The following is a 25,323-nucleotide window of genomic DNA, read 5'->3' as shown; positions in this document are numbered from 1 at the left end:
TTGCTGCTTGGAAGGCCGAGAGAGGGCTGTGAGTTCCAGGATGCTGACAGCGTAGCCTGAACTAACTAACAACCCAACCACAACTTCAAGAAACATCATTACTGTCTAGTCCATGAGCACTGTCCTATAATGCTAAACATTCTACAACGTTTAGAGACGAGGCTCTGTTTAAGATAATTTTAAAATAATGAGAGACCAACTGAAGCTGCAGGGGAAGCATTTGAAACCCTGGAAAGTTCTACGTAGGGTCACATACCATTCTGGTATCAAGGCGCACATCTCTCTCTTAGGAGACAGGGATTTCTGGCTGGAGTTAAATTCCTGTGTGTGTCGCCAGAATTTATCTGCCTGCTCTGGGGTTCTGAGTTAGGACTGTAATTTGCATTCTGCGAGGTTGTTTTTTTTTCACTAATAAACAGGACTGAAGAAGAGCACAATCTAAAGAAGATGCCCTCAGGCCTCACCTCCCTTGGACAACAGATAACTCTACTTCAGGCGGTCTCTGGAAGACTCAAGAAAGAACTAGACGAAGGAGATATGAATCTAAGACTGAGAGAGAGGTTATTAAAACAACAGCACACAGTATCTATTTAAAAAGAACCAAAGCCATGGAAATTCCAATGGAAACAGGCCTTACCTTCTTCCCTGTGACAACCAGTGTGTAGCCATTTTGGTCTGATGGCTGTACAACAATAACTTCTGGAGACACAGGCTGGGAATCCAGGAGGAAGTTCACATGAGGGGTGGAAGGTATGGTCCGAGAAAGCACAACCTGAGGAAGAAAAGAAAGCACACTCATTCCAAGGGACTGGCTTTAAACATAGAACAGCTGAGTGCATTCGTGTTCCAACTAAAGACCCGCGGTTCCCCGTTAGAAATCAATACCACGTCTTTTCATCACCTGCCTTGAAGCCAATTCTTCTGAACCCTCATGTTTTGCCCATGGTCTCAGCAATTTCTAGAAAAAGATCTTGCGAACAATCAGCCGGCACATTCAAATCAATCCTTACAAGTGTGCGGGTAGCTGGAAGAGACGAAACTCTCCCCAGAAGGAAGCCACCACATAGGCTACATCGCCACTGGATTATTCTCTAATCTGTCCTTTCAACCTTCCCCATGGGGCAGTTTCTTTTGACATCATGCTAAGAACAGAAGACAGGGAGTCCGGAAACTCGGGGTTGATTCCAGCTTTGCTGCTCGTAAGCTGTGTTTATTGATCTTATGAGGTCAGAATAGACCCCGGCTATTGGAATTCAATTTTGTTTTTTAATAACACTGTCTCATGACATGATATTACTTCTGTTACAAATAAAGTTCTGTCTGTAAAAATAATGCCTGGTGGCTTTAACAATGTCTGAATGATGTGTACAGAAAAACGGTGTTAGTCTCGCTTTCAGGTATTTATCATTAGGAATATTCCCCAGCAATTCGACTTCCCTCCTTCCTGCTTCCAGAGCCCAGTGATAATGGAAGTTCAGAGACAGATCGGCAGGGGATATAGTATCAGGACGGCTCTTCGAGGAGCGCAGCACTTAGGATGGCTTGCGCATGCTCAGAGAGACTCTTGTCGTCTATGTGGTCAATGTGCGTGCAGGGGGTGTGGGAGAGGAGGCTGGTGCGAACTGGGCTTTACTCTACTATGACACTGCCCTACGTTTCCAAGAAACTTTTACAAGCTGCATTTTCAAAGCGTACTGATTTGTCATATGAAATCCTAGGACAGCTATGGGCACCCCAAAGTTAGAATGAAAAGCCAACCAACCAACCAAACAACAAAAATAATCCCTCAACCATAATTTTTCATTCAAAAATACAGAAGTGCGATTAGAGTAGTGATTATGGGCTTGGCACTCAAAAACATACAAAATACACTTATTTTGAAGAAAAATGGCCATTTTTTTCTTCTTTAACACAATGAAAAGGCCAAGTAGCCTGAAACAATGTGGGATGATTTCCAAGTGTTTAATTTGTTCTCATGGGGTGAACTGTTAATAGCAAAACCAACCAAATGCACATTGAGCCATAAAAATTTAACATCGTGACATTTTTGTTCTACTCCAAACACTCAACACATTGAAAACACCTCCATTAAACTGGGCAGTTATATTTGCACAGAAATTTAATGATGACTCAAAGGTCATGTGGTCATGACCTCAAAGGTCATGAGGTCAGGATGGAAATTACTGTTATTTCCTACATTTAGGGCTCAATAGACATTTGTGACTCTGTGGGCAAAGCAAAGAGGAGTTTAACGTCAGTCCCTTATCCGCACCCCTGGGCTGCTCACCTATTAGACGCTGAGGATCTCAACCCTTTAGACCATGTCACCCGAATTTCAGCTCTTCAATTTTGCAATTTTAAACCTCTTGGGCGCTTAGCTCCTCCCATTCTCTGTAGTTCTTTCTTTCTTTCTTTCCTTTTTTTTTAAATCTGCTTTTAACATGCACAAGTCCAAAACCAACACAAACATCAGCTTGTTAACACTCGGTCTTCTGTGATTTTCACTTCCTTGACGACTATGGATCAACTCTTGGCTATCTGCATTTTTCACCCCCCTCCCCGGGTTTCCTCTGTGCTCCTTGGACCCTACCACACAACCACCACGATCATCTCCCGGAACACTTTCGAAAAGACGTCCTGCATTCGCTTCCTAGTGCTGTCACGTGGTATGTCACGACTGAAGTAGCAGAGCCGTATGGTAATTCTATATATAACCTTGCTCTGTTTAGAATTTCCCGTGTCTATAATAAGCAATCCCTTCTTAATTCCTAGATGGTTATCTCGACTTCATCACATATCTGATTATATGCAATTTCCCTTTCTTTTCCTAGAGAAGCATCCCTGGGCTTGGGTTGATGGATTGGTTGTTGCCTTCTCTGATTTTTTCAGCTTGGAAACACCATACACATGACACTGTCATCGTAGGTCACCACGTCAGACATGATGCTAAGTGCTTCTTAAGAGATCAGAGTGGCCTTTCACAATTATTCTGGATGATAAGGTACTGGTTTTGTGCTTTCAATAAAATCCAAAAGAGAATTTAGCTAGAATGTGCAAGAGTCAGGCTTCCCAGAGACTTTACCTAATGCCAGAATCCGTGTGCTTGAGCCCTCCTTAAAAACCCAAATGTTTGGTTCTAGGAGTCTAGGAGTGAGGACCAATCTGAAGCTTTGAGTGAGAACTCCCAAAGAGCACTGGGGAGTTGAAGCTAGAACAGTCTTTGCAGTGCGTGCTTGCCCGTTGTTCCTTGTTTCAGGAACCTTGGCTGCATGAGTCAAGCATGCCTAAGAAGGTCTCTCTGTTTTGAGTAGCACTGAGAGCTCACATGACACCAAACTAGCCTAGCCAGCCAAGTTCATGGACTAGCATGGGTGCTGTCTGCTACAGAGATTGGGCAGCAGGAGAAGGCAGGAAGGCCACGAGAAGAAGGGGTGAATCTTTGCCTTTGCAGTGATGAGCAGAGACCTTATCACACATACAAATACCTTTGTAGTTCCTCATTAGTCTTTTCTCTGCAGGAACACCCACTATATGGAAATGCCAAGAATGCTTTTTCTATCATTAATCCCTCCCTCTCTCTCATTGCCAGAATCCTAAATAATTGAGTAACCACCAAAATCCTTAAAACACCCCTGGAGCAATGCTTGCAAGAATTAGGAGTTGCTTTTTGTTGTCATGGAGATATTTCTAGGGACAGATCAGAATTTGGCATGTAAGTTTAATTCTTATGATAAATCACTTGGCAATCTGAGAACAATTAGTATGAAATAGAAGACTGGCAATTATCTTTTGAATTTCTACTGTGTCCATGACTAATGCTTAGCATTTAGACCACAAAACCTTTTTCTTTAATGATCCTGAAAATATAGCTCTAATGCACTGTTTGAGGGGGGGGGCTGAGGGAAGAATTCGAATTACTTGCTCCTTGCAGTTATTAGACCACATAAACTTTCTCAATAAAATATCCGAGAGAGGACGTGAGAAAATACTACATGAGCAAATAAATAACAGTATGGCCCTCACTATGTAGATCAGGCTGGTCTTAAATTCACAGAGAACTACCGGCCTCTGCCTCCCAAATGCTGGTGTTCTGGGCTTAAAGGTATGTGCCACCATATCTGGCCCTATATTTTCCGTTTTCTTAATTATGGCCATTTTAGTGGGTGTGTAGTGGTACTTTATTGTAGTTTGGGTTTATGTTTCTATGTTTATCACCAAGTGCTTTTTTTTTCCCCCAGAGGAAAGTTTTTGCCATCCCTGCTCAGCCCCCAGGTTTCTCCACAGTCAGAGTGAGCCTCTATGGTGCAGGGTCCTAGAGAGACTTCACAGTCAGAGTGAGCCTCTATGGTGCAGGGTCCTAGAGAGACTTCACAGTCAGAGTGAGCCTCTATGGTGCAGGGTCCTAGAGAGACTTCACAGTCAGAGTGAGCACCTATGGTGCAGGGTCCTAGAGAGACTTCACAGTCAGAGTGAGCATCTATGGTGTAGGGTCCTAGAGAGACTTCACAGTCAGAGTGAGCATCTATGGTGCAGGGTCCTAGAGAGACTTCACAGTCAGAGTGAGCATCTATGGTGCAGGGTCCTAGAGAGACTTCACAGTCAGAGTGAGCCTCTATGGTGCAGGGTCCTAGAGAGACTGGTAAGCGGCAGGATAGATGCTCCCTGGAGAAGCCGAGTGGCAGAGGCGGCACGCTCCCCAGGCACCTGCGGAAGGGTGTGGGGCAGCGGAGGTGGAGGGGCGGAGGGGTTAGATCAGCATGGGTGAGGGTGGGTTCCATGGAGAACAAGGAGCCACTGCTGTTGTCATGCCTGCCTCGCTGCGATGGACTGCGTCCTCAGGAGCAAAGAAACCCTTCCCCTTCACATTGCTTCTGTCAGCATTTTGTTACAGCGACGACGAGACAAGTCACTAAGGCAACTTCCGGGTTAGTATTGCAGACACATCGATCGACTACAGGACAACCAGTCAGTGCACAGAGTTTATCTGCTATGCTAGTGAAAAGCAATAACGGTTCATAAACTAATGCTACACATGCTTCATATTTTACGCATCTCTCTTTTTTTTTACCCCCTTCAGAATTTCATCCATAAATAAATTTTAGTTTCTCTTTGTCATCTACAACCCAAACAAACAAAAGTTTCATATTTTCCCAGGGTTTCAAACGTTTATGATGCTTCAAATTTCCATACATGTTATAGTGAACCAAATATAAGCCTTTTAGAGCATGTATGCATTGATTTTAAGAGACTGTGCATGAACCCAGCTTAATTTTTAGCTATGGTCGTGACCTTGAAATTCTTATTTACCGTAAGTTCCTGCTTAGCACAAAGAGACTTCTGAACTCACAATACATAATTTCTTCGAAAGCAACCGACTACCACTAATAATATTCTTTCGGGCTATATCTAGGTGAAGGCTGTGCGTTTCATTTTAAATGATGTTTTTCGTGATGCCTCTGTCTGAAAAATGTTGTAAGAGATGAGTAAACTAACAATCCCTACAGAGAAATGATGTGTGAGTTTAATCTTCATTCAGAAGCATCTCCATCTAATGCTCACATTGCTGAACCTGTATGTGTCTGTATATTAGAAAATACTACTAATTCTAAACACAACGTAATGCCATTGCTTTCCAATGGGAAGCCCTGATGTGGCACAGTAGAGTGGCGGCGTAGAAGCCACAAGCAATCTGACGATAGAAGGTTGGTGGATGAACTGATCTTACGGCAAGGGAGCAATTTTTCTCAACTTCACTGATTACCGATATAATCCTCTAAGTAATGGTCATAAAGAATGATCATGACCAAAAGACATCTTTCCTCTTTTAAGTTTCTTGCTAGACCCAACGAGTCCAGATACGACCAGAAGAGAAAGTAAGTGGTGGGTGTTACTAACACTGGAGGTAACAGAACAGGAAAGGGGAGGGTGCTGAAGAAAGACCGGGGTGCTAGCAAAGAACTTAACGGTAGCAGTGATTCTGCCCAGGCGGCGGGCACTGTTAGCAGACACGGTGCAGTCGCCCAGGAAATGCTTGTGGAGCTGAATTTGAAACAAGTCTCGGGAAGGCCTCCAGCGCCACCCCCCCCCCCATCTCTGATTCACTCACTCTCCCGGGCCTGACAGTCACGCACAAATATTTTAATAGCAATGCTTTGCATTTAGAGATTAAAGGCCTTATACAAGTGCTGTTAAAAAAAATCAAGCAGGCATTGTTTCGATGTAGATTAGATGAGGAGCTCAGAAGGGGAGACGTGGGCAATCCCTGTGATTAGTCCTGTGATCTTCATGGGAATGCATCCTTCTCCCACAGGGCCCTGCACCCTGGGCTAGGTTTCCCTGCAAGGGCGCACATCCTCACTGTTTCCTTCTGCTGTCTCAAATGCTACTTGGTGTTTTTCCTCAAAGCATCCCGAGAGAGTGAACACACAAATCAGAACCGTTTTTTGAATTCTATTATTACCATACTTCCACTGATCTCCACTCAGATCCATGTACACGACAGTAGATTTAGGTTTAGTAGCACCTGCGTGAGGTAAGTTACACTCGTCTCAAAGTTAGCGACACGTCAGAAATGTCCTCTCTGCCACGCACAGACTATTGTTAGCTAAACAATATAATTCTTCCTAATCAAGTAGCCACTGTGAAATACCTGATTCACTTTGCACCCAACAGCTGGGGCCGTGGCGTGGGTTCCCAGCCCGAGCCCAACACCAACACAATAGGAAGGGCAGAAACAGCTGCAAACTCTTGGGATAAAAAAAAAATTTGCTCAGCGGCTCTGCCATTAGGCTCGAGGGTAGGAAGGAAGTAAAATCATTTCTCTGTGTTTTTCATGTGTGGCAGCTGCCTTGGGTGGGAAAAAAAATAGGTTGATTCTGTTTTGTAACAGAAACGCTATAGTATTTATTAAAACGGTGAGTTGCAGAAACTTAGCCTGGCTATGGATTTAGAGTTTTAGTCCAGTCAAAACACTTCACAGAACCTGGGAGGGAGTCACTCTGGCAACGCCAGCTGAAGGTCTCCTATCTTCCCTGCCCTCCCTTCCCTCTTCCCTGCACTGTATCTGCTGTAAACAAACTGGACCTCAGTGTGGTTGGCTGCCGGATTCAGTTAACTGTCAAATGTTTTAGGTTTATTTATATACCAGTCGATGGAACATAAGGATCACTGAAATACATCCCCCGTGGTTCCAGAGGCCCCTTATCTGTACCCACTATTGCTGCCAGGCAAGCCTTTAATCTCTTCAATCAAAATTGTCTTTCCTCAAAAGCAGGTTCCAGCTTTCCTTTGCTTCATGCATTTGTCCAGTAGAGAAGAATTAGTTGGTTCTTAATACATGTTTGTGACTTTACCTTTTTATCTTTGTGCCATTAATAATAGAAGATAGCTTTTTACTACCATACACAGTAAGGGACAAGAATAAAGTGTCACCTACAGCATTTTAGTTATAATGAGTATGTGATTTTATATATACATTATATATTCCTTGGATGGTATGAACTTTTTTTTATTAAAGTAAACTTACTGAAAAGTGGGGTTTCATTATAATTTTAACATGTGAGAATAGACTATGACCCTTTTGATGTTTAAGAAACTACTCCTTTATGGACAAAAACAGGTTATATTTAGGAATATATATATATATATATACACATACATACGTGTATTTACGTAAATAAGTATGTATATACAATGTAATTGCATGAAATAACTGACAAAATAGGGTTCATGAATTTGAAGCAGAGCAGGAGGGTGTATGAGAGGGTTTGGAGGGAAGGAAGGAAGAGAGAAATGTTGTAATTACAAAAATAAAAAATATCTCTCAAATCTAAAGTGACTGTAAAGAGTATTAGTGAGGACCTGGGCTGGTAAGATAATGGTCAACTTAGAAGAAAAGAAAAGCAGAAATGAAGACGAGGGGGAAGCAGGCCATCGCCACGAGCACATCCGGAATCCCCTCAGTTTCCAATTCTCCTCCAGATCCTTTGGAATATCATAGCAATTATCAGTATGAATGAAGCATGCATTCAAACACAAGCCATGTGATCCTATTTCAAACATCACAGGTGACAGCCATATAGGGACGTTACATTGCGTAAGTACGTGGAAGGAATATGTGTTCCACCTTCACAGTGAAGAACAGAATGAAGGGACCAGGACTGGGGATCAGGTAGATTGCACATTAGATAGTGGGAGGGGGAGGAGAGGCCCCGTCAGCAGTGAGGGAGTGGCAGCAGGGGACACAATGTACAAACACATCACAGGATCTTTGTCAACATGGTGACACTGCAACTTTGAATAAGTCCCGCTATGCTCTAGAGCATCAGAGAAGTGATTTGCACCTCTTAAATTGTAGCCATGACCAACATCCAGATTACTCTAAAGACACCAAGAACTTTCAAAACTTTGCTTTGTAAAGTAATATGTATCCATTTGTAGGTGGGTACGTCCGAGCAAAATCTCATCAACTCAGTATTTTACTAGAAACCATCCTCTGATCAGGATATTAATTACATCAGGCAACTAAAACATAAGCATCTTGCCTTATAAGACATTCTTAATAGTCACAGAAATTCCACAGATGTCATTGTCCTTCTGCATTAATTGAGAATCTGCTCACGAACTCATAGTGAAAGCACCAATAACTATTAAAGCAATAAAATACGCCTAACATGAGGGGTTGTTAATTTCTGCAAAGTGCTGTGATTCTTGTAGCTAGGAAACACTAATTCCATCAAGTCTAAATTGTGAACCTTTATCGTATGGAAATAGTGTTGCTGGCCATCAGAAGCGTTTCTTAATAAAGACTGTGCTTCAACAAATTAAGTATCTGATCTTCTCTGGGTGGCGCTCCACCATTTTTGCAGAACGCGGGGAGATTTTGACGATAACACCCCTTCCTGAGTCCTGCCAGTGTCTCTCGGGGTGTGAATGTCTCTCTTCAGGGACACACACAGCTCACACAATAGCGCTCCTTTGATCCACAGTTTCCCCCGAGAGAGGAAAGCACTGCCTGGAAGGGCTTCATTGTTTCATTTTGATTTCCAATCATGTGACATAAGTTATGAATGGAAAAAAAAAAGGCCGTTCCAGACAAGCAAACTAAAGCAGCCACATTCGAGTTAAAAGGTTCAAAAGCTTGACCAAAACAATCTACCTGCTTCGTGAAAAGTAGGCCACGCTTCAGCGTCGGCCTTTTGGGTTCGTCTCTACTGCGACTGTGGTTTTCACTGTCTAGCCCGTTTGTCAATACCTGACAGTGAAACCAGAAACAAACGAACCACACGAAACCAGCTACTCCAAGAAAGCACCCACCTGCATGAAGCGACCTTCCGATGTCCCGAGATTGGCAATGGTGAGGTCGCCTTTGATGAAGGTGGATATAGACGTCAAGAGCACCTGCTTGAACTGGCCCATGAATAAATCGACGCGCTGCAAAGCTGTGGTGAACTCCGTCCGATACTCGTCACTGCGCACCTCACAGCCCGATGAATTCCTCAGCAGGGTCTGGAAAGAGAATACGGCCGTAAAGTTAAGGTGAATCGAGGGCAAACAAACTGGCGAGAAACCTCATTAAAGAGCTTGCCGAGAACATCAAGGAGAGCTGGGCGAACAGACAAACAGCCCTAACCATGCACGAATGCTGTAGTGACCGAAACAGCTTCAGTTTTACTAGGTACTGTTGTGTGTACAGACTCTCAAAAATGGGAGGCAAAGAGTGCTACCTCAGTTTTACACTGTGGTTCAAATGGGCACTCATGAAGGCAGAACCTAGATGCTGTTGAAAGAAAAACAAAACTTTAGATATTTCATTTCTGGACTTCCTAGCAGCAAGTCCGGTGAAATGAATTTCAGGTATATTAATATTAATAGTATTAATAACATATTAACCGTTAATGGTCATACTATGAAATATCTTAAAACTCAAGTATATGTTCTTGTTTTGAGGCCAGAGAAGTAGAGGGAAGTAGTGGTGATAAAGTTCATGGAGAGACAACTGCAGCCATCAAGGTCCTGAATGCAAGCATTTTACACAATTCCTACAATCTTCCCGAGTTCAGAAATTGAGGTAATCTCTGTTTTACTCTATCTGTAAAATAGAGGTTGCTACAGAGAAATGTCCCCACCACATAGAACTGTCGCGAAAATTAACCAGCTCATGGAGTCTCAGAGAAGAGAATCAGTCTGTGGAACTCCTGCCACCCCTGGGAGAAAGGCTGAAAAAGAGCGGACATCAAGTATCTCAGTGAGCAGTTTCCTGAGAGACAAGTACCAATCTGGTGATGTTCCAATTCAACTGGAAGGGTTCAAAAAGTTCTGTTCATTGATGCAGGGCAATGCCAATGCCAAACAATGCCACGATCCCTGACACTACATATGCATTCAGACCCCTGGTATTTTCTTTGTCTGTCAAATCTAAGCATATATGTTTCCTGTGCAGGACCATTCATGCCAGGACATCCACGGCACACTACCCAAGGCTGTATTCTAGGCTCATGCCTGGACCACATACTTATCATACTGGAACTGTGTATGTATCTCCTGTGATATCTGTTTTATTGATTCAACATTTGTATCTCCACCCACATGTCTGAGAGATCCCAGGCTTAACATAACTCCCCGCTTCCTGACCTTATGCTTTTACACACCTCCCAGAATGACTCTTCCGTCCCTTCAGATGTTCAATTCAGACACCTAAATGGCTTCAGGATTCCCCCTTTTCTTTCATCCCTCCCACGTAAACCACCTGCAGTCCCCACCAGTTTCCCTTTCCAGCTGCCCTACCCAGGTAATCTACCTTCCGTTTCCAGCGGTTTCATTTTCTACCTGTCCCAGCTGCCTTCTGTCTCTGTGATAGGACACTGACCAGAGGTGACTCCGGGCGGAACGGGTTGTTTGGTTTACATGTCCAAACCACTGTCCATCGTTGAGGGCAGGAACTCAAGCCAGAGGCAGGAACCACAAAGAAAAGCTGCTTACAGGCTTGCTTCCTGGGTCACATTCGGTAGCTTGCTTATTCCTCCCAGGACTAGCTGTACAGATGATTCCACCATTGTGGATTGGGCCTTCCCACATCAATCAACAATCAAGAAAATGCCACACAGAACTGCCTACAGGCCAATTCTGATGGGGGCATTTCCTCACTTCAGGTTTCCCTGATCCCGACTGACTCTAGTTGGTGCTGGTTTTTGTTAACAGCCTGCACTGAGACCTAGCCCTGGTCTTTCTACCTCCAGCACCACGCTCTTTGTCCTAGCCATTGTCAGGTTAGCTGGTAATACTGCAGTAGACCTTATTTCTTGTCTTGTCTATTAATGATTCAACACCTCTTCCCTTTTCCTTTCTCTGTGGAACACTTCATGCATATCCTTGCTCGTAGGAACGTCATTTTTTAACACGGCCTGCTAATTCATAACATGCGGTTTCTACCCAGCTTCTGCAGGTCTGTGTTCTCTGTGTCTCAATGTGCAGATCTACTTTCAACTGTCCATGTATTCCAGACACTGTCCCATTAATGACCCTGACTTATATGGTTTCCTTTTTCAGGGCGCTGGTTCTCAGCTCCTTCAATACTATATCACGAGTATTAGACAGCATCATGGAAAGCAGAGAGCTAATAAATAATAACAGAATGACTGAAGAAACAAGGGGGAGGGGCGTGAGTGTGGAGCAGAGAGCTAGTATTTTGTTTTTAAGCTATCTTTTCCAGGAATAGAGCAGTGAGAATTTCATGAGGAGCAAGGAATACTTAAGTCCTCATTGTCCTGATGACAGCTGGGAACTGATAAATCTGAGCAAGATGCAGGGGGCGTGAGGATATACTAAGAAAAATGAAGTATTCCCTAGATGAAAAGAAATGAAGTTCATTCTTAGACATCTTTATACTCAGCTACAGGTCTAAGAAAAGGATTTGAAAGCCATAAATCCCCTATTATTATAATTTATTACAATCATTTTTATTACAATTTATTATAATAAACACAAGCTTCTCATTTTTTTTTTGCGGTGCTTGTGACTGACCCAGGGCTTTGCACACACCAGGAAAGCAGTTACTGCCCAGTCACAGCCCCTGCCCTCCAACTCACTGTTTAAGAACAACAAAAAATTCAGTTTTATTTCTGTATAATGACTGCATTCTTTAACAGTGACCACCCATCACATGGGATTGCAAAGTTCTTATATTTTTTTTGCATCTGCGGTTAAAGGTCACCTAACATATTCTATTCTGTGCGCCGACAATTTCTTCATTTTAAATGGCAGTCAACGAGCAAACTGAGAAAGTCTCCGAGATACTAAATCTATTGTATCTTATAATTAAGCGAATGCTTCCGATCCGGACACTTATTTTGATGTATTAATGAGCCGTTGCTCACTATTTAATTAGAAGCTCTTCTTCGCTAGAGTGCTATAGATTGTTCTGTGGGCTGTACCAGCCACTCCATAGAGACGATTCATTGATAATTGACTTTCTACCGATGATCACATTTTGTAGATCACATTTTAAGCAGCCAAGGGAGGCTGCTTAAAGCGGCAGCGAACAGTTTAAACTCTTAGGCCGTCTATTAGAAAAGGGACTGTTGCAGGGCCAGGTTTCTGGGGCTGCCTTATTCTTTCTCCTAGGCTCTACTCCCTCCTCTACATCTGGGACCTTGAAAAATCTCAAACTTGACATAGGGCACAGTGTTACTTAACGTGTTTTCTGGGATATAAACACGATGCATAGTGTGTGGAGTCATCGTGGATCATAAACTGTCAGCTTTCTGTCATCAAGACCCAGTAGCTCTCATTATCTGCTGTCCCCAGTGCCCTCCGGTTTGCCTAGGTGATAAGCCTTGGTATCTGTGTCTGCAAAACCACCAGAGATAAGGCCCTTCTCTGAAGCAGCTGGCTTTAAGGTACACCTTGCTGGGTGGGGCGAACAGGGCACAGGGACAGGTGATCTCTGGGAGTTCCCTGGAACGTTTGCAGGCTTACAAGAGCCTGCTGACATTTTCTTCAGTGGAACGAGGGTGCTGCAACCCGGACTTCAGTCCCTATATATCTGTTTCCATAGATGTAAAGGTTGAATGCAAATCTGCATCAACAATGCAGTAGGATCTATGTTGTGAACGTCAAGGCCCTTCTTTCGGGAAACCAGTCTCTGAACCCCATGCCTTTAAGGATTAGCAATCTGGAATTATGTCTCTATCTCTCTCCAGTAAAACTGCTCTGTGGAGACGTTGCACAATGTTAGGACAGGATCTGCAGGACTCCTTGATCTCGAAAGATTGTGCAATTTTGAGCTAAGAAACAAACAGGGGCAAGAACATTCTAGTTTCAGAATGCATGGATCCATGTCTACTTCTTTTTCATTTCTTCCCATAGCAGAAAGCTAAAAGTAGTAAGAACACTGGTTTCCAGAAAGAAGTGATATGCCAACATTCACTGCAGGAGAGAGGTCTCTTCTTATCTCTCTTCCTGCTGAGAGCCTTGGGCAACCCAGAGATTGGGGCAGGCCTCTAGAAGCGCATGCTGTCTAAGCCTTTGCAATGGAAGTTCAATAATGAGCCTTGGTTTAAGCTCTGCATATTGCAAAACAACATGCAAAGAGACCTAACTCTCAGTCTGACCTCAGCATATACACTCATAGGATTGTGCAACACACACACACACACACACACACACACACATGACTTGTTGTAAACTCCCTTACCTAGCCCCTGTCTTACATCTCATCCTACAGATTACAGCAATTACTCTGCACTATACCTTAATTAATTCAGTGTTTTGTTTTGTGTGTGTGTATGTGTGTTTATTATCATGAGTACTTGCTAGTTTTTTTTTTACCTGACTCAGACATATGTTTTTTTTTCTTTTTTATAAAAAGAAAATTGAAGTTCTAGAAACCTCAATAGGTTTGATTCAAAATGTTTCCCCCAATTAACACTGTGATATATGCAGCGAGTATGCAATTATCTTTAATTCAGTGTAATTAAGGATGGGATATATTTAAAATAGTGATTCTCTTAATTGATCGATAGGACAGATTTAGCTCCTCTATAGATAATTTAAATCAGTCATGTAGATATTTATTTTTAAATGTAGCTTTGTAAAACCATCCCAGCTTACTCATACCAGTGCTTACAACCCTGACCATGGCAAGTTAGTTAAGAGAAGACTTTAATATAAAGGTTATGCATAGTCATATTTGGCAAAAGTTCTAGTAATAGCTTTGTGGGAGACTCAGCTTTCAAAATGCAAAGTGTCCTTTCTTAGACTTTTCCGCCAGTTGGCTAAACACTCAACTGTGCTAGCGTCAGGAGCTCTGCTCAGTTTTCTACCCTGAATGCCATGCCTGTGGGGACGCAGAGGACTTCTGCAGGCAGATGCACAGGGCTCTGGACTTCAGTGTCTGGCTATGCTTCTTGCAGATGAAGTTTAACTCCCCGGTCACTTGAACTTCTCAGCGATCAACACTAAAGCCAGAACTTCCCATACAGTGCAGAAAAATGGCTCCCGGGCAGAGCAGGCTAGTCTTTAATGCCTGAAGTTGGTGTTGTCTGAATGCTGTCCTGTGCTAAGAAGAGAACTCAAGCCTGCTGTTCTCAGGGCACAGCATGAAAGGAAAATGTTTTCCCACTAGTTCTGCTTCCACTGACTTCCCTAGATGACGACATCCCTAAATGTGGCTTCACCAGCCCTGGGATCAGGTCCGCCTGAAGCCTAGTCTAGCTGTGAGTGTAGCAGAAGAACCAAGCTGGGCACAGAGTCGAAGTCAAGCTGGCCGAAGGACACCCTTTCAGTCTGGCCGGTCACCAGCATGGCCAGCCACCAACACAGCACAAACAGGCCTCTGGTTGGCCTGCTGCTGGCTCAGCACTGGTGAGTCACCAGGTGACAATGCCGCAGCCAGAGTCTCACTTGCCGAGCGGTGATGACCTAATTCAACACGCGTACTGGATTTGTACCCCTCAGGGCCAGCATGGCGCCACATCTGCCTGCAGGCTATATGTGAATAGGCCTGACTCAAACCCATCATTTTTTCTTCCCCATTTGGGAGGGCAGCTTTTCTCTGCTTGAGTGTTGAAATTCCATAAATCATTTCTCCCAGCCCCTGCCACCTCTGCTGCTGAATATTGAACCCAAAGGCCTACAAACGCCAAGCACATATTCTCCTGCCAAACCACACCCCAGTCATAGTTTTATCAAGAAAGTATTGCGATTTTACTATGGTTACCTGCTCAAGACTAAGCCCGTCAAGATTCCAGTAATGGAGAGGGAAGGGGCTCATAAAGCCTGCCCTTAGCTGAGTCCTTTAATTTTGAAGGAGACTAGAAGGAGACTGTGTTCATGCCTTCATGGATGACCCACACCCATTCCATATAAAGCCTAAATAGACTTAATGGGTTATATATAAAAATAAAAGAACATGAAGCTGGAAGGGAGATAAGCTGGGGGAGGGGGGACCTAGAGTGTGGGGGCAGGGGCTGGGTTTGATAGGATGCACTGCATGTATTTACGAAGTTTTCAAAGAATCTGTAAGAAACATAATAAATATGTTAGGCTTTGAAGGTCATAGAATCCTTGTGGCATATTTTACTTTTCGCGTACATACGTAACTCTTTACAAAATGGAAAAAAATCCATTAACTTGACACATGAGCCAAAATGTCTTCCCAACCCCATCTTCTGAAGGTAAAATGCTCATGGGGAGACAAGAGTCTGACACATGAAAACAGGTAACTTGTCATGCACAAAGAAGAACTCAGCAGACATGCAGATGAAAACAGCCCCGGCCCGAGGGCTGTGAGAGGAGACAGGAGTGTGAGCGAGATCACGTGGGCTTCCACAGCTGTGCAACCCCGTAGCAGAGATGGATGGCGAGGAGATCTGGACAGAAGTTGGACTGCAGGAGGAGAAAATTCTTGGAATAGATTATATTTTATGTACATGTGTGTATGATTTTTTTTCTATTTGCATATGTACACATGTGTGCATTCATACCGTAAATATAAATCTACTCTTGGGGTTAGAACACTCAAGTTTCTCCAATGACATGGCCTCTGGAATTGGACAGGTTAAAACTTTTGCTTCTCTATCATTTCCTAAGGTGAACCAGATATAAAACAGGCTGGGCCCATGTGGTTTTGGTTAGCAGTCTTCACGGTGAGCTTCAGTCTCAGCAAGAAGTGGCAGGGATTCATAAACCCATTCCAAGGATGGCAGGCAGATTTGGATGCTGTGAGGAGCTTTTTCTGTCCTTCTCTATTTAGCTAAGAGAAACCAAACTGTAACGCATTCATTTCACAGAGAAATTAGAAGACCAGAAGTCACAAAGCCAACTGCTATGTTACATTAACCAATCAAAGGGGAGGCTCCCTTTTGGCAAGGAGTACTAATGACTGTCTTAGCAGAAGACCAGAGGGGCCGAAAGACAGGTGAAACAGTCATGCCCTGGTGTACTGCTGAAGCCCATGACTACACTCTAGGCCGCCATTAATCCGCCTGCCAATAGCTCTTATCCCTCTTTTCTATCTTAGCACTAAGGAGTGAGACACATTTCATGTTTTCTCATCTGGTTTTAGATGTGAACTACTTATCAGAGACTTCCTGAGTGGGCAAAGTATTCAAAGTACTGAGCCCAAAGCCAATTCTCTCATTTCAGTTGGCCTGTCCCATTCAGATGAGTGTTTCTCTGCCTAGCATGAACCTCATGCCAAATGGTGCCAAGTGAGGGGAATCCTGTGGCCATAAAAGATGGAACTGACGAAGACATTTATTCTTTTTTATTTATGCATGCATCATTTTAAATATGAAGCCGTGACTGGGATCTAGGAGCGAAAACCTGCGGGTTCCAAAGGCAAGTGTCAAGGGTGGGTACCACTATGACTATCCCTGCTCAAGCATCAGCCACTAGATGTCCAATGTTCCTCTCCCCAGCAGTATCACTCAGAAGTTCTGAGGGAAAGATGTCCTCCCTCTGAAGCCTCCTCCTGCTTTTAACTCTGTTTCTTTTTTCAGTTAACTACCAAGTTCAGTAACTTCTGTTGGGCCACCTTCCTCATCTTTCTCTTCATCTCCTTTCATTTTTCCTGCCTTTGATTCATCATTTTCCCAAAGTGTATCGAGATCCCATAGTGCTCATGTGTTTATTAATGTAAGGAGGGAACATAGGCTAGAAGAAACCGAACTTTTTAGTTTCTCCTCCCTGTTAACTCTGCAAAAACCACTACTCTATAAATTAGGTTTTTGAGATTGGAAGGGAAGAAGGAAAGGTAGTTTATGGGAAATGGTGCTTTTACTAATAAACATTTTAATAGCCAATTTGAAACGCAGATCTGAGTTATAGTCATTTGTTCGATAAGTATGTATTTTGTTCAAGTGATTTTATTAAGTACCGGATATATTGAGCTACAATCCACTCCATATCAAGGGATAACAATATGAGTGGAAAACTTATCTCTCTACAAGTAGTAAGAGATGTGCTTGAAATGGGTAATGGATGCCCCCGTGGCACTCAGAAAATTTCAGACTACAGAGGGGAGAAGGAACGGGAGGGAAGCTGGAGAATAGGCGAGTTAAAATGGAGAAGCGGTGTGAATCTAACAAGTGAGTGCTGGAGGAAACGTGAGACTGCTCGCGGAGCAGGTGGTAGAAGGCCGGGTGATGTGGGGACTGACAGACCCTATGGGCGGATTTGATGGGCTGGGTGTAGGGCAGAGTTCAGCAATGTTCTTGAGCCAGTTTGTACCAGCTCACGGAGCCATTTACGCAATTATCCTCCTAGTTGTACTCCGTGGCCAAATCTGTTTCCGTGATAACTTGGCATCGGTGGGATGGGATACTGAAATGCCAGCAACTGGCCAGCAGTGAAAGTTGGGAGCGTCTACTATCTCCTACCAAGAGTTCGTTCTTGGCTTATTACTACATGTGAGGGAAACCAGGACCCAAGCAAGGGATTCCTTGAACATCATCCCAATGAGCGTGGACTTTACCCTGTGCCACTGAGGACTCCCCGGATTGTTGCTAGGGTTGCAGCTCTAAAAACAGGCCGATTTCTAGAAAGATTACCACATCACTCTGGAGACAGATTCAGTAGAGATGAGGACAGATCCAGGGTGATCTAATTTTATCTTATTGGCATCATTTTTTAACACACAACAACAACAACAAATCTGATAGAAGCAATAACGTTTTCTATTTCTGCTTTAGGAATGCATAGAAAGAGAGAAAATAAGAGACTGTTCATGAAGAAAACGGAGGCAGGCCAAATGATTCCTTGGGCATATTGAATCTCTTGATTAAATAGGTGTTGTTTGCACATACACACTAGCAGCTGGATAAGGAGCTTAAGGAATCCTTGAGCAAGGCCGGACTGCGGGAGAATGTCAACATGGATTAATGAATGAGAGAGGTTGTGTAAACGATTACTTAATCCCAGGGGAGGGTTTCCTGAGCCACTGGGGAACTGGGCTGAGGTTGACAGACAAGAACAAGGTTAGGAGGAAACAGAACATTAAGCAAACAATCGTTCGATTTCTTTTGTGATTTGCCTGCAGCTCAGAGTATGAAACAAAGCCTCACTAAAGCAAGGCAGGTAAAGGCAGCCATCCTGCCATCATGATTAAAGTATTTATCCACCCAATAACTGGAAAGGAGATCTTAGTGTATATTCCCAGACAAAACAGAAAATGTGGCTGTTTCTTAAACTTGTTCTCGAACATCTAATATATAGAGCATTAAATCATGTTCTGGGGGGTTATAACAGAGGCTTCTTGGGGCCAAAAATCCAGGGAAAGCTTTAATTAAAAGCAACACTTGTGTATGGAACTGTAGGTATTCACTTTCCCAGTAGTCCCCAATGCTTCTCTCCGTGGACTGATGGGCTCTGAGTCCAGTTGTTGGTGTTTTCCCTGACGGAGTCTCCTGTCTCCTGACAGCAATGGCCTTCACCATTGCTACCCTAGAGCCTATGGAAACTAGAAGGTTGGTTTTTCCTTTTTCAACAAGGAACTTTCTTTTCAGTAGGTGGGGAAATGGTCTCGTGCAACACCACCTGTTAGGGGGGAATATGTTTAAGTTCTTTGTGTAGCCGTCACCAGCTGAAAACTTAAACTTTCGACCTTTAACATCAATTACAAATTTCACCTCCTACTTTTAAACTACCGCTTAGATATCATGTTTTCTAATCCCAATGGATATCCCTACCGTCGGGACAATAACAGAGTTGAAATAGTATGTTATATGCCTAACTCTACCTGGAGTAACCACTTTCATAGCAATTACACTTAAAAATGTCTGAGCTTAGTCGAGAGTAGGAAACAGCTAATTTTTTTCCCCCACAGTGTCTCCAGATAAATCCAATGTAATTGCTTTTTGTCAAAGTAAAATTATTTCTCAATCATTCTTACTAATATAGCTACTGCTTCTTGTTTGCCATGATGGTGGAGCCAGAAATTGGTTTCTTCTTAATAAATTATCAGTTGTATTCCATCCCATGGCAAACTCCCCATAGTAATTCAAGTTGCTAAGTACCGGGATTACCTAATGTGACCCGAGGTTCACCTCTCTTACTGCACTTTCGGACATTTCTAGACACTTAGATTGTCTCGTATTGTTGAAAATAAGAAGCAAACAGTTTCACTTTCCTATTATCCTATTCCAAAGTGTGTATATTTTTTACATCCACTTGCTCTTATAAACAGTCTGTTACACTCAAGATTCTGGTCCCTTTACTGGAAAACAGAAGTCCTCTGCCTGTAATTACCAGCTGCAGGAAGGGACAAGCCAGTGACCTCCCTGACTTGTAGGCACAGGACCAAGCTCCGAAGATTAAATGCCTCCTATTCCCTTGGTAAACACCAGTTCTTTGTTGGCCGAACAAAAGCGAGACAAACAAGCACCAGAAAAAAGGTGAGTGCTTCTTTGGATCCCTCAGACATATTTTTACACCTGCACTTCGGACCTTTGCGGCTTGTGCAGATGATGAAAACAACGTTGTTTGCGATTTATTCATAAAAAATACTTGGGAAAATTTGCCCAAGATCTTATACGCCTATGATTCCTATGTTCTTTCTTTACTGTTTAAATATATAGATTCATTTCAGGAGACTTCTAAGATCAAATCAACACTATTTGTTGTCTACGATCTACGATGCAGATGCTCGGTAGTAACGCATGGCAAAAGCCTCTCTTCTGAGACCTTATCTCATTTGGGTATCTGCACAATTAAATACACACACGCAGATGAAGACAATCGATTAATGTGGAAGAGAAAGGTTTAATGTGTGTGCAGCAAAGATGAAGGAATCAACAACACAAAGATGGTCCTGCTCTGAAAGCACACACAAGGACATCCAGGAGGTGCTCATGAGTTGGGCATGGGTCTTGGGAGGACATCCAGGAGGTGTTCATGAGTTGGGCATGGGTCTTGGGAGGACATCCAGGAGGTGCTCATGAGTTGGGCATGGGTCTTGGGAGGACATCCAGGAGGTGCTCATGAGATGAGCATGAGTCCTGGGAGAACTTGGCTCCCCCTTGGCCTCTCAGCCACATGATCCTCATGAGCGGGAAACACTAAAAAAGGGATATAATTATGAAGGGTACACTCTGCCGACTCAGAAGGACAATGTGGCTCGGGCCGCCTCACCACCACTTCGCCTCAGATTCCATTACTGTGCATAACGCTGAGGGTTTCAAAGGGACTTATTTTCATGTTCTCTGAGTTGCATGATTCTTCATCACAGGACTCATGAGTAATGGGAGAACCCTTTTCATAGGCAGAAGAAATATGTCCAGGAATACAGAGTGTTGGCACCAAAGAGAGGCAGGGCACCAAGGAAAAAGAAATCCAGCCTAACAGAAACGTATCTACTTCCAAAGAAGCTGATGGGGTGCTAGGCTAGGAGAGGCACAGATCTCTAGGGGGCGAGCAGAGCCGACACCACAGCTGGAGCTCCTAGCCATGCACACACGACCTACTTCATGCTAAGCTTTATTAAAACACATCCACAATTTTGTATAACAGGATGTATTTTAAAAAGTTAAACTCTCAACAGGGCACTGCACCTTCTAATATTTTTGTGAATACAAAATAATGTGCTTTAGTGCGCTTCAAAAAGTTAAAATTCAATGCGACAGTTTATGGTTCAGGCACAAGGCAATGAAATGGGTCATGATTATTAGCGTATTAGACACTCGGCATATGTTTGCCCAAAACTAAACATGTTAAAGATATAATGCTTTATCTATAGTCTAAAGCTTCATGTAAAAGTTAACTTTTCTCACTCTAGAGCAGTCTTTTAAGATTAAACAGTAAAAAATATTGTCTTTCTTTTATATTCACAGATTATGTCGTATTTCATGAATTACAGGACGCCGTGTTGACAGAGTGACTCGGACATTTGCTGTCATCTCCAGTAATCCATTGCTGCATGAGGAAAGGGTCAGGTACAGTTACCTTCCCGTTGCCCTCCTATCATGAGTGAGCATTCAGTGAGTAACTATTGGGCTTCCTACTGAATCCTGGTCACACAAAACTCCTTTTCCTCCGACTCTTGCTGAAAATAGTGTTCACAAGTATCTGCCCATCTTATGCCCTAAAGAAAACAGTTCGACTCCGGCACTTAGCTTAAACTAATGAGACGAAAGAACAAGCTTGCAATGTAATTAGTTGAAAATAAATGGAAAATATTGCACATTTTGTTGTCAAGGTAATTTTTAGAGACATTCATTTTTTGCTATCGACTCCCGCTGCATTAGTGCTTGTAACCTGTTTAGTGCATTAGCGCTGAACACTATTGATTCACTCAGAGCTGGTGGGCCAGCTCAGTCCTGCTTTGTCCCCAAATCCTGAGTGCCTCTTCACCTTCAGTGCGAGCAGGCTGCCCGTGAGAGGCTAAGTGCTAATCAGATATTTCAAATGTAAACTATCAGCAGGAAATTTAGCCTTCAGATGTATACTTTTCTGGTATGCAGACCCACATTCTAGGCCACCATGAATCATCTCTGTGTTCTGTCCTGACAGCATGACAAACTGAATTTCCATAAAGCCGGCTCGGACAGAATGCTTTTCAAGCCCCAAAGGACCTTAATTCACCCCTTTTACCTAGAGTGCAGTCTAAATGTCACCTGCCATTTATTGGTCCCTGACTGATGAACATTTCGACAATGTGTCCAAACAGGTTAAGGGAAGTGCAACAGTGTATCTTTTTATTCTATACTTATATGACCTGTAAACCATCTTTCCCCACCTGTGAACATGGAGAACAGTTAAAACGAACTCTTATCCTATGTTAGTATGCACTAGTTAGACCTTCCCCTTTCCTTTTCTTTCTGGAAGATGGGCCAATCTTCCTGAAGTGCTGTGTGCACGCACTTCATCTGCTACTACATTAGCCTAGGTCCCAGGTAAGTGCAGAAATTGCTTCCCCAAGGTAGAGCCTGGCTCATAGTATAGGAAGTCAATACTGCTCAGCCAGTGAGTCATAAGCGAATGAGCCCTCCTGGAACGTTTTAGCTTGAGGAAAAAATATATAATTAGCAGACTGGAATGTATCCAGGATCCTAGAATCAATTACCATATCTATACAAAAAAAAAAGTCAAGGGAAGGGAGTTTTATTGACTCCAAGAGTAGTCAAGCCTTTGTTTCTTTTCTGTTTCTTTTCTCTGATACTTTTGAGTCTTCCATGGGCCCTGGGGATGTGACTTACAGCACAAACATGGGCACTTGGTCATTCTGTGTCCACTTTATCAGTATTTGTGTCAGTGCACAGACAAGTACCAGCAGAAATTCCTCGTAAGTCCTCTCTAAATTTTGGCAGATCTTTGTTTTTCTTGTTTGAAAGAGGAGATAAGGAAACAGGGAGGGATGGCCATTGATAAGACCAAAGTCCGGAGAAAGGGTGCAACACCCAAAATTTGAAATACTACAGTAAGTTTAAAAAATGTTATTACTCACTAGGTTATTATCCTTATCAACATAGGGGGTTCCTCATGCTTCCAGTAATCTCTTACTAGGAATGTGGGACTGGAATCATCACATATCAGTGCCTTAGCTCCAGAATTTTACCTTTTTCGAAAGTCACCTTTAAAATCCATTTCTTCTCCTGTTAGACTTATTATCCAATAAGTAATACAGAAATTTCCTCAAATTAATCACCACGGAGGGATCAGCAACTTAACACAGTTATGCCCTGCTTTAAAGGAGAGTATGAACAGGAAGCAGCCTTACAACGCAGGGACGTGGTTAACCTCAGCTACCTGACACATGGGAGATGCTGTTACTCACATCCTGAGTAAGTATCCTCCCCAGGTAAAGGCTCCCTGCATTGCTGGCCAGAGTTCCAACTTGAACTGTGTCCTTTTGCTTTTGGTTTATGAAAGCATTATACGGTGACATTTTAGAATCTTTTTGGGGTTGGGTTGAGGAACAGACACGTGACGGTTTAAGGCAGTTAGCAGGGATGAGGCCAAGGCAGGAGGCACTAATGGCTCATTTGCTACCTTATAAAAACACCCCCGGGGGTGTGCCCAATGAACTCAGAGAATATTATGAAAATTTGGAAAGAAATTCATTTTAAGTTTCTCTTAGATTAAAAAGAAATTGCACCATGCCATTTTGTAAGCCATAGACAGCAGGGAGAATTCAAACAAGGCAGGAAGCAGCAACTTGCCCAGTCTGGAGGAGAACAGAGGCAACAGCTATGGAAAAGAAGCAAGTGAAAATTAGTAGTTTTAGTTAATTTTTTTTAAAGTAAAATACATCCAATCCTTGTACCTTAAGGGTTTTCTTTCTTAAAAGATTTGCTTTGGAGCAATGTTTAGTATCAAAAATGAAGACTCGTCAGTAACAGTGCACAGAGGGTAACGCTCCCTCATTCCTGGACACGGGAAGTAAGAAGACAACTTTGGAATGTGACTGTACATGTTTCACTCCTAATATGAAATGCATCCTCTTGAGAGCACTACACTGTCTAAATGAGCCATGGCAAACCGATCGGATGACGTGGATGTTAGTTCTGATGCTGACTCCACAGCCACAATTTGAATAGTGTGGGAGATTACAGATACACGGCCCAGAGAGAGTTATAAATCTCTGTTTATTTTATTAAATATTACAAGACATGCCCCGAGGAGGACAGATCAATAATGGACCTTGTGGTCTCCTGATGGAATGCTGCAATTATTTGCCTCCATTACAACTTAAATGTAACTCAATTTTACCCATCTATCATCTTTATGATAGTGATAAGAAACATCCCCAAATGTTTGCTTTTCTGCTCATGCCTAATTCCTCGTTTGCATCTTGTTTTGCGATTCCTTCTTATTGAAAACCCATGGCGATCCCTTTCCTTTCTCCCTCTGACTGCTTGGAGTGGTGACCCTGTAACTCTGGCACTCAAGAACGGAGATGGAAAATTACTACCTTCAGCTTCCTTTATTTTGGGAAGCAGTTGGCTACTCTTTGTATTGGAGTACAAGTGCAATATTTGAGAAACAAGGAAGCGCAATAAAAACAACCTACGAGGCCAACTTCTTCTGGAGCTGTATTGCCTAATACTATATATATATATATATATATATATATATATATATAAATATATATATATATATATATATATATATATAAAAATTCATTTTACATACCAACCACAGTTCTCCCTTTCTCCCCTCCTCCTGCTGCGCCCCACTTCCCCCCAACTCATCCCATCACTTCTCAGAAAGGATAAGGCCCCCCATGGGAAGTCAACAAGGCCTGGTACAGTTGTGGCAGGACCAAGGCCCTTCCCTCTGCATCAAGGCCGAGCAAGGCATCCCACCACATGGTGTGGGCTTCAAAAAGCCAGCAAAGGCACCAGGGATAGTATCCTGGTTCCACTGCCAGGGGTCCCATAAACAGACAAGTTCTTAAGGCAGAATTTGACCTTAAGTATATAAGCAGGATATCTTGCTGTACCAAGGCCAGTTTAAAATTTAAGTCAGAGAACGATTTCCATAAGGGTCATGCAATTCGATTCCATGGTTGTCCCCATCACTGTCAGCCCACTAGATAGTAATTAGTTGTCTGGAGTTTGGTCACTCATAACATATAGAGAGAAGTGAAGCCTCTCATGAGACACACAACTGTTTAAAAAGAAACTGATCATTTGAATTCATCTCTCTTTATATAAGCATTTTATAGTAAAACTGTCATTTAATGTGAGCACAGGACCAAGGCAGGACTGTTAGGTATTGTTGCACTTGCCCATATGATAGGTTCCACGTGAGGCTAGACCATCTAGAGAATGTAAAGAAAGTTCTCAAGGACACCAGGTAGGAAACCGTGGGTTTCAGGCCCGAACC

The 25,323-nt window shown here is 43.0% G+C and overlaps 1 protein-coding gene across 4 annotated transcripts in view; it reads right to left on the bottom strand.

Annotated features, from left to right (window-relative positions):
• The window catches only part of Met (MET proto-oncogene, receptor tyrosine kinase), a 108,013-nt gene that overhangs the window by 49,273 nt on the left and 33,417 nt on the right, over nt 1-25,323 (bottom strand). For all 4 annotated transcript variants that reach the window (XM_041675446.1, XM_041675449.1, XM_041675448.1 and 1 more), the window contains 2 exons: nt 9,316-9,507; nt 638-772 (listed from right to left, as the gene is read on the bottom strand). In XM_041675446.1, coding sequence (XP_041531380.1) covers nt 638-772; nt 9,316-9,507 — 327 coding nt within the window. The remainder of the gene's footprint in view (nt 1-637; nt 773-9,315; nt 9,508-25,323) is intronic.

Source organism: Microtus oregoni, unplaced genomic scaffold (genome assembly GCF_018167655.1).
Source record: "Microtus oregoni isolate MIOR12 unplaced genomic scaffold, Mior012 000026F_ref0000081, whole genome shotgun sequence".
NCBI classification, from domain to species: Eukaryota; Metazoa; Chordata; class Mammalia; order Rodentia; family Cricetidae; genus Microtus; species Microtus oregoni.
This window is presented reverse-complemented; position numbering and strand designations above follow the sequence as displayed.